At 44.7% G+C, this 21,676-nt stretch overlaps 1 protein-coding gene across 2 annotated transcripts in view; it reads right to left on the bottom strand.

The window, feature by feature from the left end:
- Window positions 1-453: 453 nt before the first annotated feature.
- IFNGR2 (interferon gamma receptor 2) overlaps window positions 454-21,676 on the bottom strand; it is an 83,589-nt gene continuing 62,366 nt past the window's right edge. The window contains exons 7-8 of one of the 2 annotated variants that reach the window (XR_014967658.1): window positions 1,554-5,411; window positions 454-1,459 (exon numbers count right to left, since the gene is read on the bottom strand). Coding sequence is in view for 1 of the 2 variants with exons in the window: in XM_085621377.1 (XP_085477503.1) it covers window positions 5,319-5,411 (93 nt within the window). In the remaining variant the exon portion in view is untranslated. Of the gene's footprint in view, window positions 5,412-21,676 lie in introns of both variants that reach the window. The other variant, XM_085621377.1, reaches the window with a different exon arrangement.

The following is a 21,676-nucleotide window of genomic DNA, read 5'->3' on the forward strand; positions in this document are numbered from 1 at the left end:
ACATGATAAATATCAATACCACGGGGCACGTTATTTATAGTGTGTGAAACACCCCCTCTTACAAGCTGTTGGGGAATAACAGGTGGATTGTGGCGTTTAACGAAATAAAATAATTCACATGATACTTACTGTAAATACCGTAGGGTTTTCCTTTGTTAAATTTTGGCAAGCTTGACAAAGGATGAGGTATTTAAATTAATACAACTGACAATTATCAGATGTGTTAAATACCTACAAACTCGAAATTCCAATCCGTGACAGAACGAGCAGCTGAGTAACTCGCAAGCAGGACCCTATAAGTGGTATGAAACCGATGTGTTGCACTACTGTTACCGGAGATGTAGGATGCATAGATAAATACATGTACATTTGAGAATGTAAACACGTTATGCTACAGGGAAACCAAGTCTGTGTATTGGAAATCTGCCACACAAAAACAATTATAACAGCCAATAATGTAAAAATAAATTTAATGTTGTCTGGACATTGTTTGAGAAATAAAACTAAGTAAAAAAAAAAAAAAAAATCCCATGAAAAGCCTGAAAAAATATATGTTAAAAGACAACGTTTAACAGCTTGTAAAATGACATTTTCGCTAACACAATCAACTCATCAAGCTACATACATAAAGCAAATATTAATTGAACAAGTCTGTTTTATGGCACCAATTTAAATAAACAAACTACCAAAGATTTTGATAAACATTTCCAAATAAATATGCGTTACATTTTTATAAAACCTTTTTCAGCCATCACTCGCGACTTGAGAATGTAAGGTGGAGTACATGAAGTCAATCGGCACAGTCACAGGATTAGTTTATGGTGGTGTAGCTAAAGTCAATCAGAACACGGTTACAGGATCAGGGTGAGCACTAAGTGAAACAAGTGGTTTCGTGTTTGTGTGGCATCTGGAGGACCTTTAAAAGCATTTGAGGGTCTGAAATATTTCTTTTTTTTAAAGATACAAAACCCCAGCCGTTGTGAATGCTGCCAAGCTAGACCCTGGACCACACAAACCTAATTGACTGAAGTACCCATTTGAGGTCAGGTCATTATACTGCTGAAAGCAAATAACGGATGAAAAAATAGGCTTCAGGGCTGGTGCTTTTATGTCTACATCTTGAGATAACTGTCCGCAAGGTAGTTATCTTCTACAATGTAAATCACAGAGTATTACAAACTGTACTGGCTGAAGCCATTCTTTTATCATTCTTTACATTCCACCGCAGGATCCATTTCAGATTTTGAGGCTACCCATAGACGTTCAATTTCATACACTTAATATGAATGGAACTAATATACAGTGAATGTTATCTTGAAAATCTGACATAGACTCGGGCCCACCTTAGACTATTACCTTAGATTGTTCTGTTGCCAATGGTTCCTCCTGTCTTGGAAAGCGTCTGCCCCTTTCTGTTTCAATCCAGGGCATTAATTAAGTATGTAGATAATGAGTGACCCTAAAGCTCACAAGGCGGAATAGGGCGCTGAGTATATTCTGCCCCTTTCTGTTTCAATCCAGGGCATTAATTAAGTACGTAGATAATGAGTGACCCTAAAGCTCACAAGGCGGAATAGGGCGCTGAGTATATTCTGCCCCTTTCTGTTTCAATCCAGGGCATTAATTAAGTACGTAGATAATGAGTGACCCTAAAGCTCACAAGGCGGAATAGGGCGCTGAGTATATTCTGGCTGCCACCCTGGACAGAAGTCAATCCTTAGAACAGTTTGTAGTGAGCGGGTCTCACTGTGGGTGCTCACTCCGGCAAGCAGATCTGTGCACTGACACTTGTGCAACTAGCTAGACATATATTAGTTTCCACAATTACACACATTGTGTAACGTTTATCCCTTTGTGAGTGTCTTACCATTTGAACTTACACATCCCCCTTTACCATTTGTACATCAAAAACTAGAATATGAAAATAGATGAAGGTGGAGATGAACACACGCGCCAAGGCCTAACACATGTATGGCTGACTTTACCAATCGCGCGCCTGGATGAAGTTGTGAGACATAAAACATGTACCATTTCAATACACAAACCAATGGAAATGACAAATAACATAAAGGCCCTATCCCTGGGAAACTGCAAAGGACATTTTGCCCCACCTATTAAACCTATTTTTAAGGCAGACTAGTGTTTAGAAAACATATCAAAGTAAAATACAATTCTACAGCCTGATTCTGCAGTTATCTACACAATACCCTGTGCTACTAAAGGTTTTTAATTAAGATGCAAAAAATGTATTAACAGTTACACATACCTTCAATAAATAAAGCAAAACACAAACGCGGGAGACACAGCAAGAGCACATAAATAAATAATTGTGTGCCCTACACATACTTGACAAGTTTCCCAGGTCCATACGAGACTATTTAGTCCAGTCCTGGATTTTCTCAGACTTGTGGGACTTGCAATTCTGGGTTTTATTCTTGGTTAAAGAAGACTATAAGTCCCAAAATTTAAAAGAAAAACCGTGACTTGACAAAATAATCATGCATGGAAACTTGGCAGCTATGCATGCACAATTGTCAATACTAACGGACCGCTATCATTTTCCGTTTCAATGTTGACATGTTTTGCTTCTGTAATTGAAGATATACGTATGGGTTTGGCTGAAAAAGCCTACCATTTAAAGGTAAGCAGACTGGACTCTGTCAGCCGTTTCATGTGAACCACAGCAAGTCGTGGAAATGTGCATGCTTGAGGGTGGCCACACCATACAAACAGCAAAACATGACTTCCCTCTTCTGTATATCCAAAAAATCCCCGTTTTTTTCCGAATAAACATCTGACCCCAGAAGAAAGAATTGTGCCTGTTAAAACAATGATATCTGGGTGGATATATACATTTTTTTGTAAACCCAAGGTTGCAAAAATGTGTTTTCGAAAAATTGCACTAACTGTGGTTCAACATTTGACAACAATTTTGCACAAAAATGACTACACTCAAAGCTCTGAAAAATCCCACCTTTTCCACTAAGTAAAGGTATCGGGTAGATTTGTGTCACAATCCCACGGAAAGTTTTTTCCGGTTTGCCCTTCCGCATTAATTTTTTTTACACTAAATATTATCATCTGGTCATGTCATGTCAATATCCAGCAAAAGCGATATAATGGCCAGATATGAAAACATTATGATGACACAGCAGCAACAGAAGACCGGTAATTTTGTCTAAAACGATCAGTCGCAAAAATTATTCATTTTTAGCCTTTACATAGGGAAAGTCAAGACTTCTGAATTATGTTTCATAGCACTTATCCCACCTACAGTAACAGGACAAACAAATGAAGAAACAGTAATCACTTACACTGTAAATTACTCGCTGTGTTAATGTTTGCGATCCTATTTTAAATCCTTGAGAAAGTAAATCATGTACCTGTACTTACAAAGACTGGGGTTAGCATTAGACAGTATCCTGGGTAATTTTAATTGAAGAAACTACACTAACTCCTTTGGCATAATTGTTAACTCCAAAAACACATCATCTCCCTGCCTTAAGAAGGCAAACCTTGTGCTGGTCAAAAAATGATGAAAATTGTGAAAGTTTCCAAAATGGACACTATTCAACGAAGGAAGACCTTATGCAGTAACTCATCTTTGCACCATAAATAGAAAAGGGTGCATGGCCCCCTGGAGCTTGAGGCTAAAGATATATTTTTTTTTTTTGCTGGGGGTTTCTCTGCTGACCTCTGTAGTCTAGTTGACGTTGATATTAGACATACCTGAAAACAATTTCTAAAGTAAAAAGGAAAGCATTGGTTTGGAGACCCTACTGACCTCTTAAACAGTGATCTTTGTGCAATTATACTAACTTCTGAAGTGCAAGTTCAAGGGGCCTTCTTGCTACTGCTTACATCTTCTTATCACATGTACAGTCCATACGAAAATCTCTGAGCTTCTCGATGCTAAAGTGCACTTGTACCTTCCATACATGTTGCGTGAAATGTGGCTACTGTATTTCAATACTACTGGAATAACAGTGTTTAACTCAACTCGTGATAGAAGAAAATATTTAGTAAAGTTCTCACTGAGATCAAATAAACTGATTGCTAGGAATGTGGGGAGTGACTGGCGATCAACGCTTGCATTTCATGTGTCCTCTGACTCAACAGCAACTTTCTATTGCAAAGTCTTAGGTTTTTTCAGGCTCTGAAGGAAAGGCAAGCCCATAGCTGCAGTGAAGCTACCTCTGGCTTCTGCCTGCAGCTCCTTCCCAAGGGCTGCATGGCTGCCTCTTAGCAGCAGGAGTGTATTTTAGGAAAGGTGGTAATGTGATATTTTTGACCTATCCATATGTAGAAATCATCACGTTTGGCTATGGAAATCTAACTCTGGAAGAAGTAAATAATCCCATAATGTGCCTGCAAAATCACTGACAGTGTATGTTCAACTGCCAAACTGTGAAATGTCCAAGAGAAACCTGCGGTTATGCTGCAAGAAGTTGTCTGAATGGTGTAACTGTTTCTTAGTTAAAGGCTAGAGTCACATCCCCCGAACACTTCTTTATATGAAGATGTACTAGGCAAATTCCGGTCTTTAACTGGGGAAAAAACAGAATTTCATCTTCCAGTGGACTGAGAACATGCACGAAAACCTTCCAAATAGCCTGCAGCAGAGCCAGCTTCTCCGACATATGGTAAAATGGTTACCTTGAAACTTCCAGATGCCTACTCAACAGACCTTCAAATACACAAGCAGAGTGGATAGATCCATGGATGGAGGGATGAAAAGAATTGTGTCCATGTATAGCAATAGGTGACATTAAACGTCTAAACCCATAAAGTCATTTTTTACCCAATGCCACTCAGTTCATTATTTCAGAATGAAGAAAGGCTGAGTCAACCCACTAAGATCCAAACTTCAGGTTACATATATATCTCAACCCGTAGAGGTATTTTATCAATGTTTGTGGCCATTGTAGCGAAGTAGTTAAACCCAGTCAGAAGGTGTGCACATACTGCCCATGCCAGGGCATCCTTACAATACAATGGGCTTCTATTGAATGTCTCCTCTTTTACTAGCATCTGCATCATGTACATCCTCTCTTTACACCAGTCAGGGCGTATTTACAAGAACCACACCTGCAAGGGTACTGCCTTGTATGATACAACAAGCAGTCTTTAAGCTGTTCAGATGAATGCTCTTGTTGAAGCAGTGACTTCGGTTGCAAGGAAGACACGGTAACAAGCACAGTTGCTTGATCTTTAGCAATAGCTTCAAGCACGAACATGTTTTCATCGGAGCAGGACGACTTTTTGTAAACAGATAGTCATTCTTCTGCAGCTGTACAAATCTGAATAGATGCTTCACTTTAAACAAAAGTTAACTTGTCATAATGATCCTCTTCATTGACTTGTGATTCCAGCTTCTCAATATATGTGTTCGAACAGTGATCATGCAAATACTAAAAAAGAAAAAAGAAAAATGTAAATTACATGGTAGACAATATCATCATCATATAGAACTATATTCGGTCATTTGTACAAAACACCATCAAAGTATGCAAAAAATAAAACACAAATAAAAATACAATTAAATTAGTATTAAACCATTTTGAGCACAAGTACAAATGACATCCCAAATCAGGTTAAAAAACATACATATAAAAATTCATTTGACCTAATCAAGCTAAAAGGGAGTGCTATACAATCCACCAGACATTTGGGGTGCTGCACCATATGTACCAACTTAATATTTTAAGATACATGTACAACATAAGGAGGGATTTTGCAATACGTATAGAAAGCGAGGCAAGGACATCATTTTAAATAGTGATGCCCTGCCCAGCAGTGAGAGAGAAAGAAACAAAAAATGACTTTATTACTACAATAAGATTTTTTTGCGAAACAACCAGAAGGATAATATCATAATGCGAAGGTCAAGACAAGCAACCCACCCAAGCAGTGTAAATGGTTCACTATTTTCATTCCTGAAAATTACTCCTTGATGCACATCACTAAAACAAAATTCTGTGCACTGTCTTTTGTATAAGAGATGCTGAAAAAGATTGGCCTATACAAGGCACACTCTCGTGGAAGTTCCCCCTTTTCCTTACTTTCTGCAAACATCGCACGCATGTACAGGGCGAATCTATCAGGTCTGAGTTTGTAGAACTCAATCAGTAGGCCATTGGGGCCTAAGGCCTTCTCGGGTCTGAGGCTTCTGATTGCTTGGGCTATCTCATCAGTAGTAAGATCTCCTTCTAAGAACTTTAAGTCTTCGGCCGAAAGGGTTGGCAGGGCAAGGTCTTTGAGGAGACCTTGAGAATCGCGCACTGTGTATGCCGTCTGCGAACAATATATTTTCCAATAATGAGCCGCAAATGTGTTAGCTATCTTCTGGGGGTCAGTGATCAGTTGTCCCGCACTGCCAGTCAACTCAGGTACCAGTCTACCCGCAAGTTCTTTCTTATCCAACCACGCAATTAGTTTCCCCGCCTTGTCACCAAGGTCTTATATTCTGCCCTGCGTTTCTCTTCCCAGTGCTTTCGCTCTTTCAGTCACTATGGCCTTGTAGCCATCTCTCTTCAGTTGCAGGATATGGAGTCTGTCTGGTGTGACCCCCCCCCCCTCCGGACTGAGGACTTCTTCATCAACGGCAACTTCCTCTTTTACTTTCTCTTTCCGCACCCTGCTATGTGGGAGAGTGCCTGCCCACTTATTACAGTTTTAAACGATTCTATTTTCCGTTTTGAAAGTTATTTTTCACACCCTCCGGTGGGCCATGTCTGCAGAGCAAGTTATTTTAACCCTCTTCTGAAGTGCTGACTGAGCGAGGAACAGTTCCTACTCACAGCCCCCCTCTCGTAGATCTAGGGATGGTGCTATTCTCCACGGCGGGGCGCCGTGTTAAAGATAAACCAAGTTTGCCCAGAGCAATGAGAACGCACTCACTTCAGGAGAAATCTTCCAATTTATTTGGATAACAAAAATAACTTTCAAAACGGAAACCAGAGCCCACTGAAGGGAAGGAATTAACTCTGCACTTGACCTCAAGTACCAGCCTGCATTGCAATAATGACGCACTGAAGCGACGCCCACTGGGGGGTATTTAAATTAAGGCTGAATCAGAGTCATCTGTGGAACGTTCTGAAAGGCATCCATGATTAAGAGGCAGGCAGCCTCGAAGTTTCAGGGGCGTTATAGTTAGCTGGACTTTTCACTCGTACAAAACCATTGAAATTCCCCCGTTCTAGTTAGTTCGGCTAACTATAACTCGCAGGCACGCAATGCACTGCTAATGACATCACATATTACATCACTCATGACATGGTCAGTGACATCACTCATGACATCACTGACGACATCTCAAATGACATCACTGATGACATCATCCAGTGAATGTGTGTTTTTCTGAAAATTAAATATGTTTTATATATGTACATCTCAAGGTCGATGGAAGAATAAATGGGTATATAAGTGTCTAAATGGATGATTTGTTTTTGAAAAATTGATTGTATAACTGACTGATTAAGTGTATCTTAGTGAATACATGGCTTAGTGAGTAATGTTTAAATGTGTTAATATCTGTATCAGTCTCTCACTTTGGGCCATATGTAGGAAGCCTAATACCGGTCGGTAACGGCCGATTTTCGGTAAATATCCCGTTACCGACTGGTATTTAGGCTTTTGGTATGTAGGGGGCACATTTCAGGATTCGGTAATTTACCGAATCGGTAAAATTACCGATTCGGTAATTTTACCGATTCGGTAAATACCGAATCCTGAAATGAGATGTAGGGGGAAGTGTGTCGGTGGTGTGGGGATTCGTTATTTACCACCAACTAAAAGTTGATGGTAAATGACGAATAGCTGTAAAAAAGCACTTTTGTGCACTTTGAAGTGTGCAATGTGGCAGACATACATGCCCTTAGGGCATGTATGTGCGCCACATGTGCACACATGCAGGAATCAGGGGTGCAACAGGGTGTCAAAGTGACACCCTGCCACCCATGATGATGCCTCCCCCATTACCGAATCGGTATTTATCGATTCGGTAATGGCAACTGGCTTCCCATTCATTCCTATGGGCCTCCAGGCCCATAGGAATGAATGGGAAGCCAGTTGCCATTACCGAATCGGTAAATACCGATTCTAAAATACCGACACTTACCGATTCGGTAATATTTTACCTACATTACATTTACCGATTCATTAATACCGAATCGGTAAAATTCGGTATTTAAGAATCGGTAAATGTAATTTACCTACATATGGCCCTGAGTGTATAAGTGGCTGCATGGGTTGGTGAGTAGCTACATGAGTGTCTATATAGGTTATTAGTTGCTTTTTGAGTATCAGTATGAGTGTCTGAGTGTCTGTATGGTTCGGTGGGGGTATTACGTAGTGCATAGGTGCATGAATGAGTGACTCACTGTTTGTATGTGTTGAAGACAGCATCTGTGCAGGACTGTATGGGTGGATGAGTGTGTGCATGGGTGTGTTAGTGAGTGAATGACTGTCTCAATAGTGTCTTTATGAGTAACTACATATGTTTTAAACTAGTATATGTGACTATTGGTGTATATAAGGGAGTATATGTGAGAGTGAGAGATTGAAAGAGTTCCTGTATGAATAAGTATGTGTTTCTATAAGTGATTTTTTAAAAGACTAAGTATGTCTAAGTTTCTGTAGAAGTAAGTGTGGTGGTGTGTGTATAACTGTATATGCAAGTAAATGGATGTTTGATTTTTTATTAGCATGAGTGACTATGTGTGTGAGTAACTCTATGGATGAGTGGCGTTGTGTAACAGGATGTATAGGTGTATGAGTACATATGAGGTGTAAAAAGGGGCGTGGCCCCAGCACACCTGTCTGCAACGCAGCTCCCTGGCGCATACTGGAGATACCTGTTGGGCTAGTTGGCCCTCAGGAACCCTCAGTATTGAAGGGGAATTAATTCCCCAACTTACATCTGGCCAGGGGACGCGTTTGCAGAGTACTGCAAGGAGGGGGAGTGGCCTCCGGCGCGATGCCGGTCTTTTATTTATTTTATTTTTTTAAGAAGGAGGGCTGTGTGGCCCCCCTTTTTCTAATTTATTGGCCTTGGGGACCCCATCCCCCAGGGCCTGCACCCTAATTTTTTTTGTTGAAAAAAATAAATGTGGCCCTCCCAAGACCTTAATCGGCCTCGGGGACCCCAACCCCTGGGTCATGGCCTTTTTTTTTTTTTTTCAAATTCTTTAGGAGGGGCGCTGCATTGCCCCCCTCCTCAGGCCACTTATAGCCCTGGGGACTCCATCCCCCGGGGCAGGCCTTTGTTTTGTATTATTTAAAAAAAAATATATTTATAGAAACACCTAGAACATGCTGGACAAACCGTATGTACCTATCACCATGACGATTTGCGTGATATTCATTAAAAGGCGACTATGCATACAGTGAATCCACGTGGAATGTATTTACACCGCTAGTGAAGCTCTGACGTGTCTGATGCCCTACCGTGCCTAATCCCGGCACCCCCGCCGGTGGGTACTCTCCAAGTAGACACCCTTGTCGTTTATTTATACAAACATGGATAGCTGTTGACAGGCACATTTAATACACACGCACACCAAGCCATTCAAAGGGGATTCGACAAAAATGCGACCAAACTATGCAAGAAACCCCCCTCACGGTTAATAAAACACACATCCACCGCCGGATGTGTAATACTTTTATTTTACTCTCTGGAAAGGAGACGAACCTCACTTGAGAGTCACAGCGTGCTCCTGGCTGAGTCCAATGCTATGTTACACCCACCAGTGCCCGCCGAGTGCCACACACCTCTGTGTTGTATTCCACCAGCTAGTGCGTATGCTATGACACTCTCTAGCCCATGTGCACTATAACACCACCCCGTGAATATGTCATGCCACACTTGCCTTCGCACGGGTTATATTGCCCCATCTAACATGCCTTCCTCGATGCCTATGTTATAACGCACAGCGCTATGCCATACATATTACAATCTGGGATTCATATCTTTGTCACAGTGCATATGCAACGTTACACTCCCCAGCACATATTTTATATTACAGCTTTAGAGACTAGTTAGGTTACACAACACTGCCCTGTGCATATTACACTCCAAGGCGCATATCGCATAGCACGCACTAGTGCCTGTGCTATCTCGCGCTCTCCAATAAATCTGTCATTGCGCACAATGTATTGCACATTATATTTCACGCCCCGGTTCATCTTATATCACACTTTTTGGTGCATAGTTTATACCATATACTATATCTAGTTTTAATTTTCAATCGTGCTCTCAGGACTATGTTCTATATAACACTGCGTCCACCTACCCTTTTGACGGGCATTACATTTTGCGATGGGGGGGTGGAGGGTCAGGGGGTGTTTCTGCCAAGTGAGCCCGGAGTCACAGCAACAAACGTCCTCTTCTTCCTGAATAAAAGTGAGATTATGCTGCATACTTGTTCATAATTTAAGTAGTTCGCACAGACCACACATTTTAGAAACAATAAAGTTCCTAATACCCACCATCTCTGAACAGTTAGCTTGCTGCCCCATCCACCTCCTCCCTATCCTCTGTTGTCTGAATCCATGGACTAGCCTCCTCCCTCCTGCCATGCATGGTCTGATGTGCTGCCACTGCCCTCCATTTAGCATGATGTACCAGTCCACTCCTCCTGCCCTCCATTGCCCAATTCTATGGCCCATCATTGACCTCCTGCTTAGCCTCTGTGCTTAGCTTGCTGCCTCTATTCTCCTTCCCCCTGCCCTCCGATGTCTTTGTGCATGCCCCTGCTCCATCCTTTTTGCCCACCATGTTCCATGGACCTGCCACTCCTATCTACTCTGAGTGTTCTGTTGAGCTGCCACTCCCCTCCCACCTGCCTAGCATTGTCAGATGACTGTAACCTGTCCCTGCCACCTCCACCCTGCCTGTCCACATGCCATGCCCCTATCCCCTTCCTCCTGTCCTCCATGGTCCATTTTACTGCCACACCCTTCTGCCCTCCCTGGTCTGTTGTGCTGCAACTGCTCCTCCTGCCTGCCCCACGCGGTCTGTTGTGAGGCCCCTTCCCCTGACCTCTCTTGTCTGTGCCCAGGTCCTGACCCTCCCTTCTATCCTCCATGGTCCTTTGTGCATGCCCCTGCACCCTCCTTCTTGCCCATCATAGCCATTGTGCTGCCACTAACCCTCCCGCTTGCCATGCATGGTCTTCTGTGCTGCCATGGCCCTGCCCACCTTCCCTGTATGGTCAGCTAGCTGTCCATGACCCCCTCCCACCTTCCCTCCATGGTCTGTGTGTATGCCATCATAGTCTCATTGTTGCTCTCCATGGTGTGTCTTGTTTCTAGTGCCCATCCTGCCTGACCACCATGGCCATCTTGCTGCTCCTGCCCCCTTGCCCCCAGCCCTCTGTTTCCATGTGCAGACCCCTATTCCCTCCCTCCTGGCTTGTCTGTTCCATTGTAATTCCCCTGATCCGTCCCTCCTGCCCTTTATGGTCTCTTATGCTGCAGCTTTCTCTCCTGTCTGTCCATCATGGTCAGCTAGCTAACGTTGCCTCTTTCCTCCCTGTTCTCTGTTGTCCATGTGCGGTCCTGTCCCCTCCCTATTGCTTTCTATGGATTGTTGTGCTGCACACCCGTCCTGCATGCCCTGTGTGGTGTATTGTGCTGCTGCAAACCCTGATGCCTGCCCTGTAGGGTCAGTTTGGTGCACCTCTCCATGTCCCTCTTGTCCTCTGTTATCCGAGTCCATGTCCCTACCCCAATTCCTCCTGCCTACCATGATCCAATGTACCATACTTGCGAACATTTTGAACTTGGTAAGAGGGAAATTTTGAAAAAAAACTGGGGTATTTATTTTCCCCTTTGAGTTACATTGAAAAAGAGGAGATTGTAGACAGGAGACAGATCAAATAAAGCCCATTTGAGCTTAAAAACATTGGACGTTTCCTGGCTGAAACGGGTCTGTTGGCATGTATGGTTGTACTACCACTGCCACCTTCTTCTGCCCACAATGGTCTATTATATTGCCACAGCCTCTCTTGCCAGTCCTGTATTGTTGGTTTGTTGCCCCTGCCCCCCTTTCTACTGCCCTCCATAGTCGGTTGTGCTGCCACTGCCCTTCCTGCCTGCCCAGTGTGGTCAAATTGTTGCCTCTGCACTCTCCTACCTGCCTTCAATTTTCAGAGTCCGTGCCCCTGGCCTCTGCCTCTCCATAGTATCCCAATGAACAACTAGATTGCTAACATTCTATATTTATTACAAAAGTGTGGAACGCCTGACGTCATCTTGATGTGATCAAAACTGTAATACCTAGAGCATTTCCTTTAGAAATTACATATATGAGAGGGTCTTATTTGCATCAAAATTATGGTTAGTGCTCTAAAAAACTAAAATGAGGACATATTTTCTGAGTTTTCAAATAGCGACAACGCATTTTAAATTATTTGTTATCTTTATGTTTTTTATCCAGTTGACCACTTGATTAAATGTTGCACCTAGGGGAGAGGATGTGGTGTTACTTCCAGAGCTGCAGACTTTGCAACTGGGGAACCAGGTTGGAGTTTCTGCTTCAGCTCAACATTCTGTGATTCTGGTCAAATCACTTAGTCTCCCCATGTCTAGAACCAAAATGAATTTGATCTTGTGTGATGTAACCAATGCTCATGTAAAGCACTCCAATACCTGACAAGTCTGCACTATATAAAACTGCAAATACACAAAAAATAAGTGTTTTGCACACTTCTGTCATTGGGCTACATGTGGGCTACATCTGGGTGATATTTGGCCTACATTTGGGCTCTTTTGTCTCTGGTGGCCATCTTGGGAGATTTATTTGTTATGCAGTTTCCGAATTTCCTCCTTTACTGCAGTCTCCTCAGTAGGAAATACTTTCAGTCTTTTACTTTGGTTCCATCAAGAAGGCATTCAGATGTGTCACACATTTGCCATAAATTCTGAATGTTAGCACACTTGTTGCTCATTAGATCACTGTAGTAAAGTTACTGCTCACCAGGGAAGTCTGCTGCTGGTATTCAAAGTGCATGTTTCAGTCTGCATGTCAGAATTTTTTTATGAAATAGAAGAGGATTTGAGAAGTCAAAATGTGCCCCAATTTTTCTTTCTGCAGCACTAATCATAATTTCTATGGCAAAATGAACCCCCTCTTTTTGTTCCTTTGTAAATTAAATGTTTTAAGTGTTACCACTTTATTCCAATCAAGATGGCTTCAGGTGTGCCATACTTTTGTCATAAATAAGACTGTTAGCGTTCTAGTTGTTCGTTAGAACACTCTGGGGCATTCTGTCATTGGGCTATACTTGGGGTACATCTGGGTGATATTTGGGCTACATTTGGGCTCTGTTGTCTCTGGTGGCCATTTTGGGAGACTTATTTGTTATGAAGTTTCCTAATTTCCTCATTTACTACAGTCTCCTCAGTAGGAAATACTTTCAGTTTTTTTACTTTGATTCCATCAAGAAGGCATTCAGATGTGTCACACATTTGCCATAAATTCAAAATGTTAGCACACTAGTTGCTTATTAGATCACTGTAGTATACTGGTCACCAGGGAAGTCTGCTGCTGGTATTGAAAGTGCATGTTTCAGTCTGCATGTCAGAATTTTTTAATGAAATAGAAGAGGATTTGAGAAGTCACTCAAAATGTGCCCTAATGAACAAGTTACTTAGCTTCGGTAACGCTTTTTCGGGTGGATACAGTATCTGCCTGTGGATTCCTCACCTTGTGAATATCCCCTGCGCCAGCATTCCACGGAATTTTTCTTCCCCAGCACTCCACGTGGGCGACGTCATAATACATCGGCTCCGCTCGCGACTCCGTATGACGTCACCGGAGCCATAAGAGGCCCACGTTGGCGTGATGACGTCAGTTCCACCCATTTTTTCCGTGCCTTCGAGGCTAACAGGTGGACCAACGACAGACTCAAAGTATACACAGTATACAATATACCAACACATATACCCAGTATACGAAGGAAAGGAATGCTAAGTAAACAAGCATTACCTACAAATGTACAAGAAAGTATTAAAACATATCAACAAGACCTTTTCCATGGTATACAAAGGTGGACAACGGGGAGGCGGGTGGGTCAGTGAGGAATCCACAGGCAGATACTGTATCCACCAGAAAAAGCGTTACCGAAGATAAGTAACTTGTTCTTCTGATGGATACATCTGCCAGTGGATTCCTCACCTTGTGAATAGATTCCCACAGCAGTCCCCACTCCCGGAGGAGGGTGTCCACCTTCCTATATAAGAAAGTCTTGCAAGACAGAGCGCGCGAAGTGGCCCTCCCTCCTCATCTCAGAGTCCAAGCAATAATGCTTTGCGAAAGTATGGAGGGAGGCCCAATTCGCGCCTTTACAAATATCTGCCACAGGAACACCCCGGGTCAAAGCAGATGACTTCGCTCTAGTCGAATGAGCTCTAATGCCCTCAGGAGGAGTCTTACCAGCCAGGGCGTAGCAGATCTTGATGGCAAGGATGATGCATCTCGATAGCGTGCGCTTGTGCACCGCTCTACCCTTCGAATGACCAACATAGCCAATGAAGAGTTGATCATCAAGACGAAAGTCTTTAGTCCTGTCCAGATAAAAACTCACAGCCCTCTTCGGGTCCAGGCGATGGAGTCTTTCCTCCTCTTTGGAAGGATGAGGAGGTGGATAGAAAACAGGGAGAGTAACAGACTGTCCCAAATGAAATGGAGTAACAACTTTTGGCAGGAAGGCAGCCCTGGTCCTGAGAACCATCCGTTCAGCATGTAAGGTAAGAAAAGGAGGTTTGGAACTTAGAGCTTGAAGCTCACTCACCCTCCTTGCCGAGGTTATGGCTACAAGAAAGACCACCTTAAAGGACAATAGCCTCAAAGGACAGCTATGCAGAGGCTCAAATGGAGAACCCATTAGAAAGGTTAAAACAAGATTAAGGTCCCACTGAGGCATTACAAAGGGAGTGGGAGTAAACATGTTCGTAAGGCCCTTGATAAACCTCAGAACAACTGGAGATTTAAACAGTGACGGTTGATCTGGAAGGCATAGAAAAGCCGATAAGGCCGAAAGATAGCCCTTGACCGTGGCCACAGCACAGCCCTGCTGAGCCAAGGAAAGAGCAAACTGGAGCACATCAGAAAGATGAGATTTTAAAGGGTCAATGGACCTCTCTCCACACCATTTTACAAATTTAGACCACCTATAGGAGTAAATGGACTTGGTGGAGTGTCGCCTGGCCGATAAAATAACATCCACCACATCAGGCGGGAGAGAGAATAAACTCAGGTTGCCCCGTTCAATCTCCAGGCATGAAGGTGTAAGCTCTGGAGGTGGGGGTGTAGAACCTGCCCCTCCGACTGCGAGAGGAGGTCTGCCCTCAGAGGGAGACGGAGCGGAGGGCACGAGGAGAGGTGGAGAAGATCTGTATACCACACCCTTCTTGGCCAATCCGGGGCGACCAATATGACTTGGGCCCGGTCTAGGCGAATCTTCCTCAGAACCCGAGGCATCAAGGGTATGGGAGGAAATGCGTAAAGGAGTTGTGAGCCCCAACTCAACTGAAACGCGTCCCCCAACGCCCCCTGCATCGGAAACTGGAGACTGCAGAATGACGGGCAGTGCACGTTCTTGCGGATGGCAAACAGGTCCACCCGAGGGGTTCCCCACGTCCGAAAAACATGACGAACCACCTCTGGATGGAGCCTCCACTCGTGGTCGGCGGAGAACTGCCGACTGAGACTGTCCGCGCGCACGTTCAGCACCCCGGCCAGATGATTTGCCATGAGACAAATCTGATGGTCCTGAGCCCAGGACCATAGACGCAGGGCCTCTCTGCACAGACAAAGAGACCCCACTCCTCCCTGCTTGTTGACATACCACATCGCGGTAGTGTTGTTTGCCAGGACTTGAATCAACCGACCGCGAAGGGAAGGGAGGAAGGCCTTGAGCGCCAAACGAATCGCCTGCAATTCCAGAAGGTTGATGTGAAGCAACCTTTCCTCTGGAGACCAAAGACCCTTGATCTCCAGATCCCCCAGATGAGCACCCCACCCTAAGGTGGATGCATCCGAAATCACTGTGCCCACCGACGGAGTCAGATTGAGACAGATTGCCCTCCACGCTCCACCAAGATAGATCCGCTGCAGCTTCTCTGGAGATCTTGATCGACTCCCTGAGATCCCCGTCGTGCTGATACCACTGCTTGCGGAGGCACCACTGGAGCGCCCTCATGTGCCAGCGTGCATGGTTGACCAACAGAATGCAGGAAGCGAACAGACCGAGCAGGCGAAGGACCTTCAGAACTGGAACAACCGCTCCATTGTGGAATAAAGGGACCATCTCCTGAATGTCGAGAATCCTTTGAGGTGGAGGGAATGCTCGACACACAGTAGTGTCCAGTACCGCCCCTATGAACAGGTTGCGTTGAGAGGGCACCAGGTGAGATTTGGGCACATTGATTGAAAAACCCAAGTCGAACAACAGCTGAGTTGTCACCTGCAGATGACGCTGCACCATCTCTGGGGACTCTGCCTTCAGAAGCCAGTTGTTCAGGTAGGGGAAAACCGGAATCCCCGACCTCCTGAGATGAGCAGCCACCACTGCCATCACCTTTGTGAAGACTCGAGGTGCGGTAGTAAGACCAAACGGGAGGACCGCAAACTGGTAATGTTGCGACCCAACCGTAAAACGGAGATACCTCCTGTGCGACTTCAGGATTGGGACATGGAAGTACGCGTCCTGCAAGTCGAGCGACACCATCAGTCTCCTTGCTGCAACGCTTGAAGAACCTGCGCAAGAGTCAGCATCTTGAATTTCTCCTGTCTCAGGTAAAATTTCAAGGTTCTGAGGTCCAGGATCGGACGCAATCTGCCGTCCTTTTTGGGGATCAGAAAATACCAGGAGTAGCATCCCTGACCCCTTTCCTGCTCTGGAACCACTTCTATTGCACCCTTTTGGAGCAAGGCCAGAACCTCTTTCTGAAGGAGTAGCAGATGGTCCTCTGAGCAGTAACCTTGGCAAGGAGGGTAAGGGGGAGGAAACTCCCGAAAGGGAAGGGCGTACCCAGTCTCTACGAGGTTCAAAACCCAAAATTTCCAACCCCATAGAAAGTAGGACACCCGACCCCCCACAGATCTTACATGATCCGGGATGGGGGATCTAGGGCTGCTTCCCTGATGCCTCATTGGGAGCAGAGGAGGAGGAGGAAGAGGGGTTGCGTCCAGAACCTCTTTGCCTCCCTCTATAGGATTTATAGAGGGGATTCTGCTGTTGCTGCTGCTGCTGCTGCTGTTGTTGCTGAGGCTGTCGGTAGGAGCGAAAAGACGATCTTCCAAAGCCCCTAAATTTTCTAAAACTAGAAACCTTTGCAGGAGCCTGCAGACCCAGAGACTTTGCCGTTAATCTGCTGTCCTTAAATCTCTGCAGTGCAGAGTCAGCCTTCTCACCAAAAAACTTTTGCCCATCAAATGGCACATCCACTAACGTGGCTTGGACATCCGATGAGAACCCCGACGAACGGAGCCATGCCTGCCTTCTTGCAGCTATAGAGGAGCCCATAATCCTCGCCACCGAATCCGCCGTATCCAATCCTGACTGGATGACCTGTCTGGCAGCGGCCTGAGTGTCCGTAACCACCTCCAAGAAGGATGCCTTATCGCCCTCAGGTAGCTTAAGGGCCAAAGTCTTCATGGAGGCCATCAATGCATGTATGTAACGCCCCAGCAAGCACGTGGCATTAGTTGACTTTAATGCCATACTCCCTGAAGAGTAGGACTTTTTAGCTGCCTGGTACACCTTCTTAGACTCCCTATCCGCGGGAGACTGAGGGAAAGCGCCCGAAGCATGTTTTGAGCAGGATGCCTGCACAACTAGGCTCTCTGGAGACGGGTGTATTGATAGAAAGTCCGGATCCCCAGGCGCCACCCTATACCTTCTTGCCACCTGTCTGGAAACCGCCGGAGAAGAAAGAGGTTTTCGCCATATATCCAAACAGGCTCCAAGATGGCCTCATTAAAGGGCAGTAAAGGCTCTGAAGTGGTCGTAGGAGAGTGCAGAACCTCCGTCAACAAGTTCGACTTGTACTCCGCCGTTGGCAACTGCAAATCGAACAGCTCTGCAGCCTTTTTAATCATATTATGGTATGGAGCCAATCCCTGAGGCGGAGAGGATCTTGCCGATGTGTGCTCCCATTCTGGGGTAGTGTCCAGGCCACTAGCCTCTTGTATGCCCTCAAAATCATCAGAGGATGTGTCCACCTCACCTTCCTCTATCTCTTCTCTGTACCTTCCTTCTTCCAATACCCTCTGGGCCTCCCTCCTTGAAGGAATCCGAGGAGCCGGTGTCGTCGACGTCGTACACGGCGTCTGTGGAGCCAGAGGTGTTGGGAGTCGGCGGCACCATAGATGGAGTCGGCCGCGGCGCTGATGGAGTCGACAACGGCGTCGAGGAAGGCTCTGAAGTCTGACGGTCCATCCGAAGTCGTGTCGAAGTCGTGCCGGAAACTGCCACGAAGGTGCCATCGGCAGAAAGGGCATGAAGGGGGCCTGAGCATATTGCTGCGGCACCTCCAACGTATAAGCCATAGGGCCCACGGGACCAGTTGGTGCTCCGGATGGGAAGGCCGCCCTATTGAAAATACCATACATGGCATTCAAGAATTGAGATGAATCAGTACCTGGAGCAGGAAACTGAGGAAAAGGCAATGAACCTACATCCTATATGCGGAGTACTTGGCTGCGGCGCCTCAGTGTCCTCCACCGGAGCCATAGATTCTTCCAGCGCCGGAGTCGGTTCCTCCTTTTGTTCCTGATCCGAAACAGGCACCTGATCCGGAGACGACGCCGGAGATGGCGCCGGGGACTGCGCCGGTGAATGCGCCGGAGCCCGCTTCGGCAACGGAGAATCTCTCGGAGTCTTAGAAGGAGAAGGAGAAGGTGAAATGTCCTTACTCCGACGACGCCGAGGTGAAGTCGACCTCGACTTCCTGCTCTTCGAGGACCGGCGTCATGAAGAGTGCTTCCTCTTCTTATGACGCCTTCTTGACTTCGACGACTTCGAAGACGACGACTCCTGCCTCGACTTCTCTTTCTTCCTTCCTCTCTTCTCCTTACCGATCTTCGCCATAAACAACTTGGCCTTTCTTTCCTTCAAAGCTGTAGGGTTCATTCTCCTACAGCATTCACAGTCTTTGACTTCGTGGTCCGAAGAGAGACACCACAAACAGTCTTGATGTGGATCTGTCATGGACATATGTCCGCCACATTCCCTACAGGGCTTAAAGCCGGACTTCCTCGTCGAAGACATCACTGGATTTTGCAACAGAAACACCATAACACTACAAAGTAGCAGGAGTACTGGAAAAAACCGTTGCGCGTCGACGGCGCGGAAAAAAGGGAACGGACGTCATCACGCCGACGTGCCCCTCCTTTGGCTCCGGTGACGTCATACGGAGTCGCGAGCGGAGCCGATGTCTTATGACGTCGCCCACGTCGACGTGGAGTGCTGGGGAAGAAAAATTCCGTGGAATGCTGGTGCAGGGGATATTCACAAGGTGAGGAATCCACTGGCAGATGTATCCATCAGAATTTACTTTCTGCAGCACTAATCATACTTTCTATGGCAAAACGAACCCCCTCATTTTGTTTCTTTTTAAATTAAATGTTTTAAGAGTTACCACTTTATTCCAATCAAGATGGCTTCAGGTGTGCAATACGTTTGTCATAAGTAGGACTGTTAGCGCTCTCGTTGTTCTTTAGAACACTCTGGGAAGCTGCAGTAGAACACAAAGGAATCAACTGACAGTCTCTGTCCTTGTTGGATGTACATGTTTTACTGAGAATGTCAGACTTAATTCTCACATGACTGAGAAAGATAATGTGAATTTACAGAAAATATGCTCTCCGTTTAGCTTATAGATCACCTTCCAAACCTCTGTGGGAAAAGCATGAGAAAATAGTTCTCTCAAACATGATTCATGATATTACAGCAGAAGGCTTTTTCATATGGTAAAATCACCTTAGAACACACCACAATTCCTAAAATGAGTATGGTACCATCAACAAATGATTTATAATGTAACTAAAGTCTTAAAATCTTCTATTAACTGCAATGCTTTTCAATGAGGGGCTATCATGTATATTGGTCACAAGATGGCTGTCAACACTTCTTGGATGAAGTACTGACAGCCAATCAGATCTCACGATGAGATGTGTGGTTAGGCTCCGCCCAGATATATGTAACTTTTTAACTCTAAATTTCTCAGGAACTACTGAACGGATTTACACTATTTAAGCAAAAGGCACGAGTCTGAACTGAGGACTACCTCTTTGCCAAATTCGGTGTAATCCCGTTCAGCAGTTCGGGCTGTAGCTGCGTTAACAGGTCCTATGGGTAAATGCATGGGGAAAGCGCGTTTTGGGACCGCCCTTTTTTCTCGGCCCCCGCTTGACGAATCACCTTTTTTCAGGATAGGGGCGGACCGGAGCTGGGCAAAAGTTTGGAAAATTTCGCCAAGATTCGTCAATCGGTGCCAACGTTATTCCAAATAGAATGTTGCGGATTTCCTTTGGAGAATAGGTCCTAACTATAACTACCTACTGGTTATAAAATATATATGTTTATGTGCCTATTGAAGATAAAAGGCGCATATTATGTTGGTTTGGCATTGAGCTGCGAAATGTACAACTATTTGTTTTTATTTTTTGCACATTCATTTATGAGTGATGTCATAAGCATTTATAATACTGCATTTATGCTGTTATTAATGTAAAGATCTCTATGCAAGAGTAATTTTTCTATGTTGATGCCTGCGCTTAGTGGGAAGGGCTTTAAATACCTACGCATTTTTGGCGACAAATAGATTGAGACAGCCTTCTGCGAAGGCGAAACGCGTCTCTCTGAGCTCAGGGTCGAGGGAGACCCATGCAATGAATAAGCCGTATCCTGACAGCTTCGTGTGCGAGTATATATATATATATATATATATATATATATATATATATATATATATATTCTCTGATGAATTATATTGGGGCAAATGTACAACTTGTAAGAATGCCAGTGCAACAGATGTTTTCGCACAGCATGCCATCAATAGGTTGTAAATAGACAGCCGGGGATCAATTGATAATTTGCCCACAACTGAATTTCATGGCACCGTGGACTAGCTGCTCTTTAGCAAACGTGATCCTTTGTTGCGGTAGGGCAATGGCTAATTTGTAAGCTTTATAGATCTGCTGGAATATTCTGGTAGGACGGAAAGATGCTGTGGGAGGAAAAAAATTGATCCACTGAATGGGCAAACCTATTTTACAGTTACTCATGAGCATATCGACAGCTAGGTAGACACTGCTTAAGCCCCTCCACTTTTGTCAAGGAAGGTCGTGCTGAGCAGAGCTTTGATGGAGTTTCTATTTTTCTGGGTGTATTTTAAACGAAATATGATTGGGGGGGGGGGGGAGGGAGAAGTGGGGGTGAACCAGCTTAATACCATGTATCTCGGGTGGGTACAATGGTATGCAGGACTTGAGGTTTCAAAATCAGGAGTTCATTCAAGAGGAATTGTTTATGATAAAATCAATGGTTTGTTCAACTTTTATTTACCTCCAATATCTAGCATCAGAAAATCTTTTATATTCCTCTTCGACCTTTAATTATGGAAATAAAGATCTTGTAACATACGCAAGAAACACAAACTGATTAAT

The sequence above is a fragment of the Triturus cristatus genome, chromosome 8, assembly GCF_964204655.1.
Source record: "Triturus cristatus chromosome 8, aTriCri1.1, whole genome shotgun sequence".
NCBI classification, from domain to species: Eukaryota; Metazoa; Chordata; class Amphibia; order Caudata; family Salamandridae; genus Triturus; species Triturus cristatus.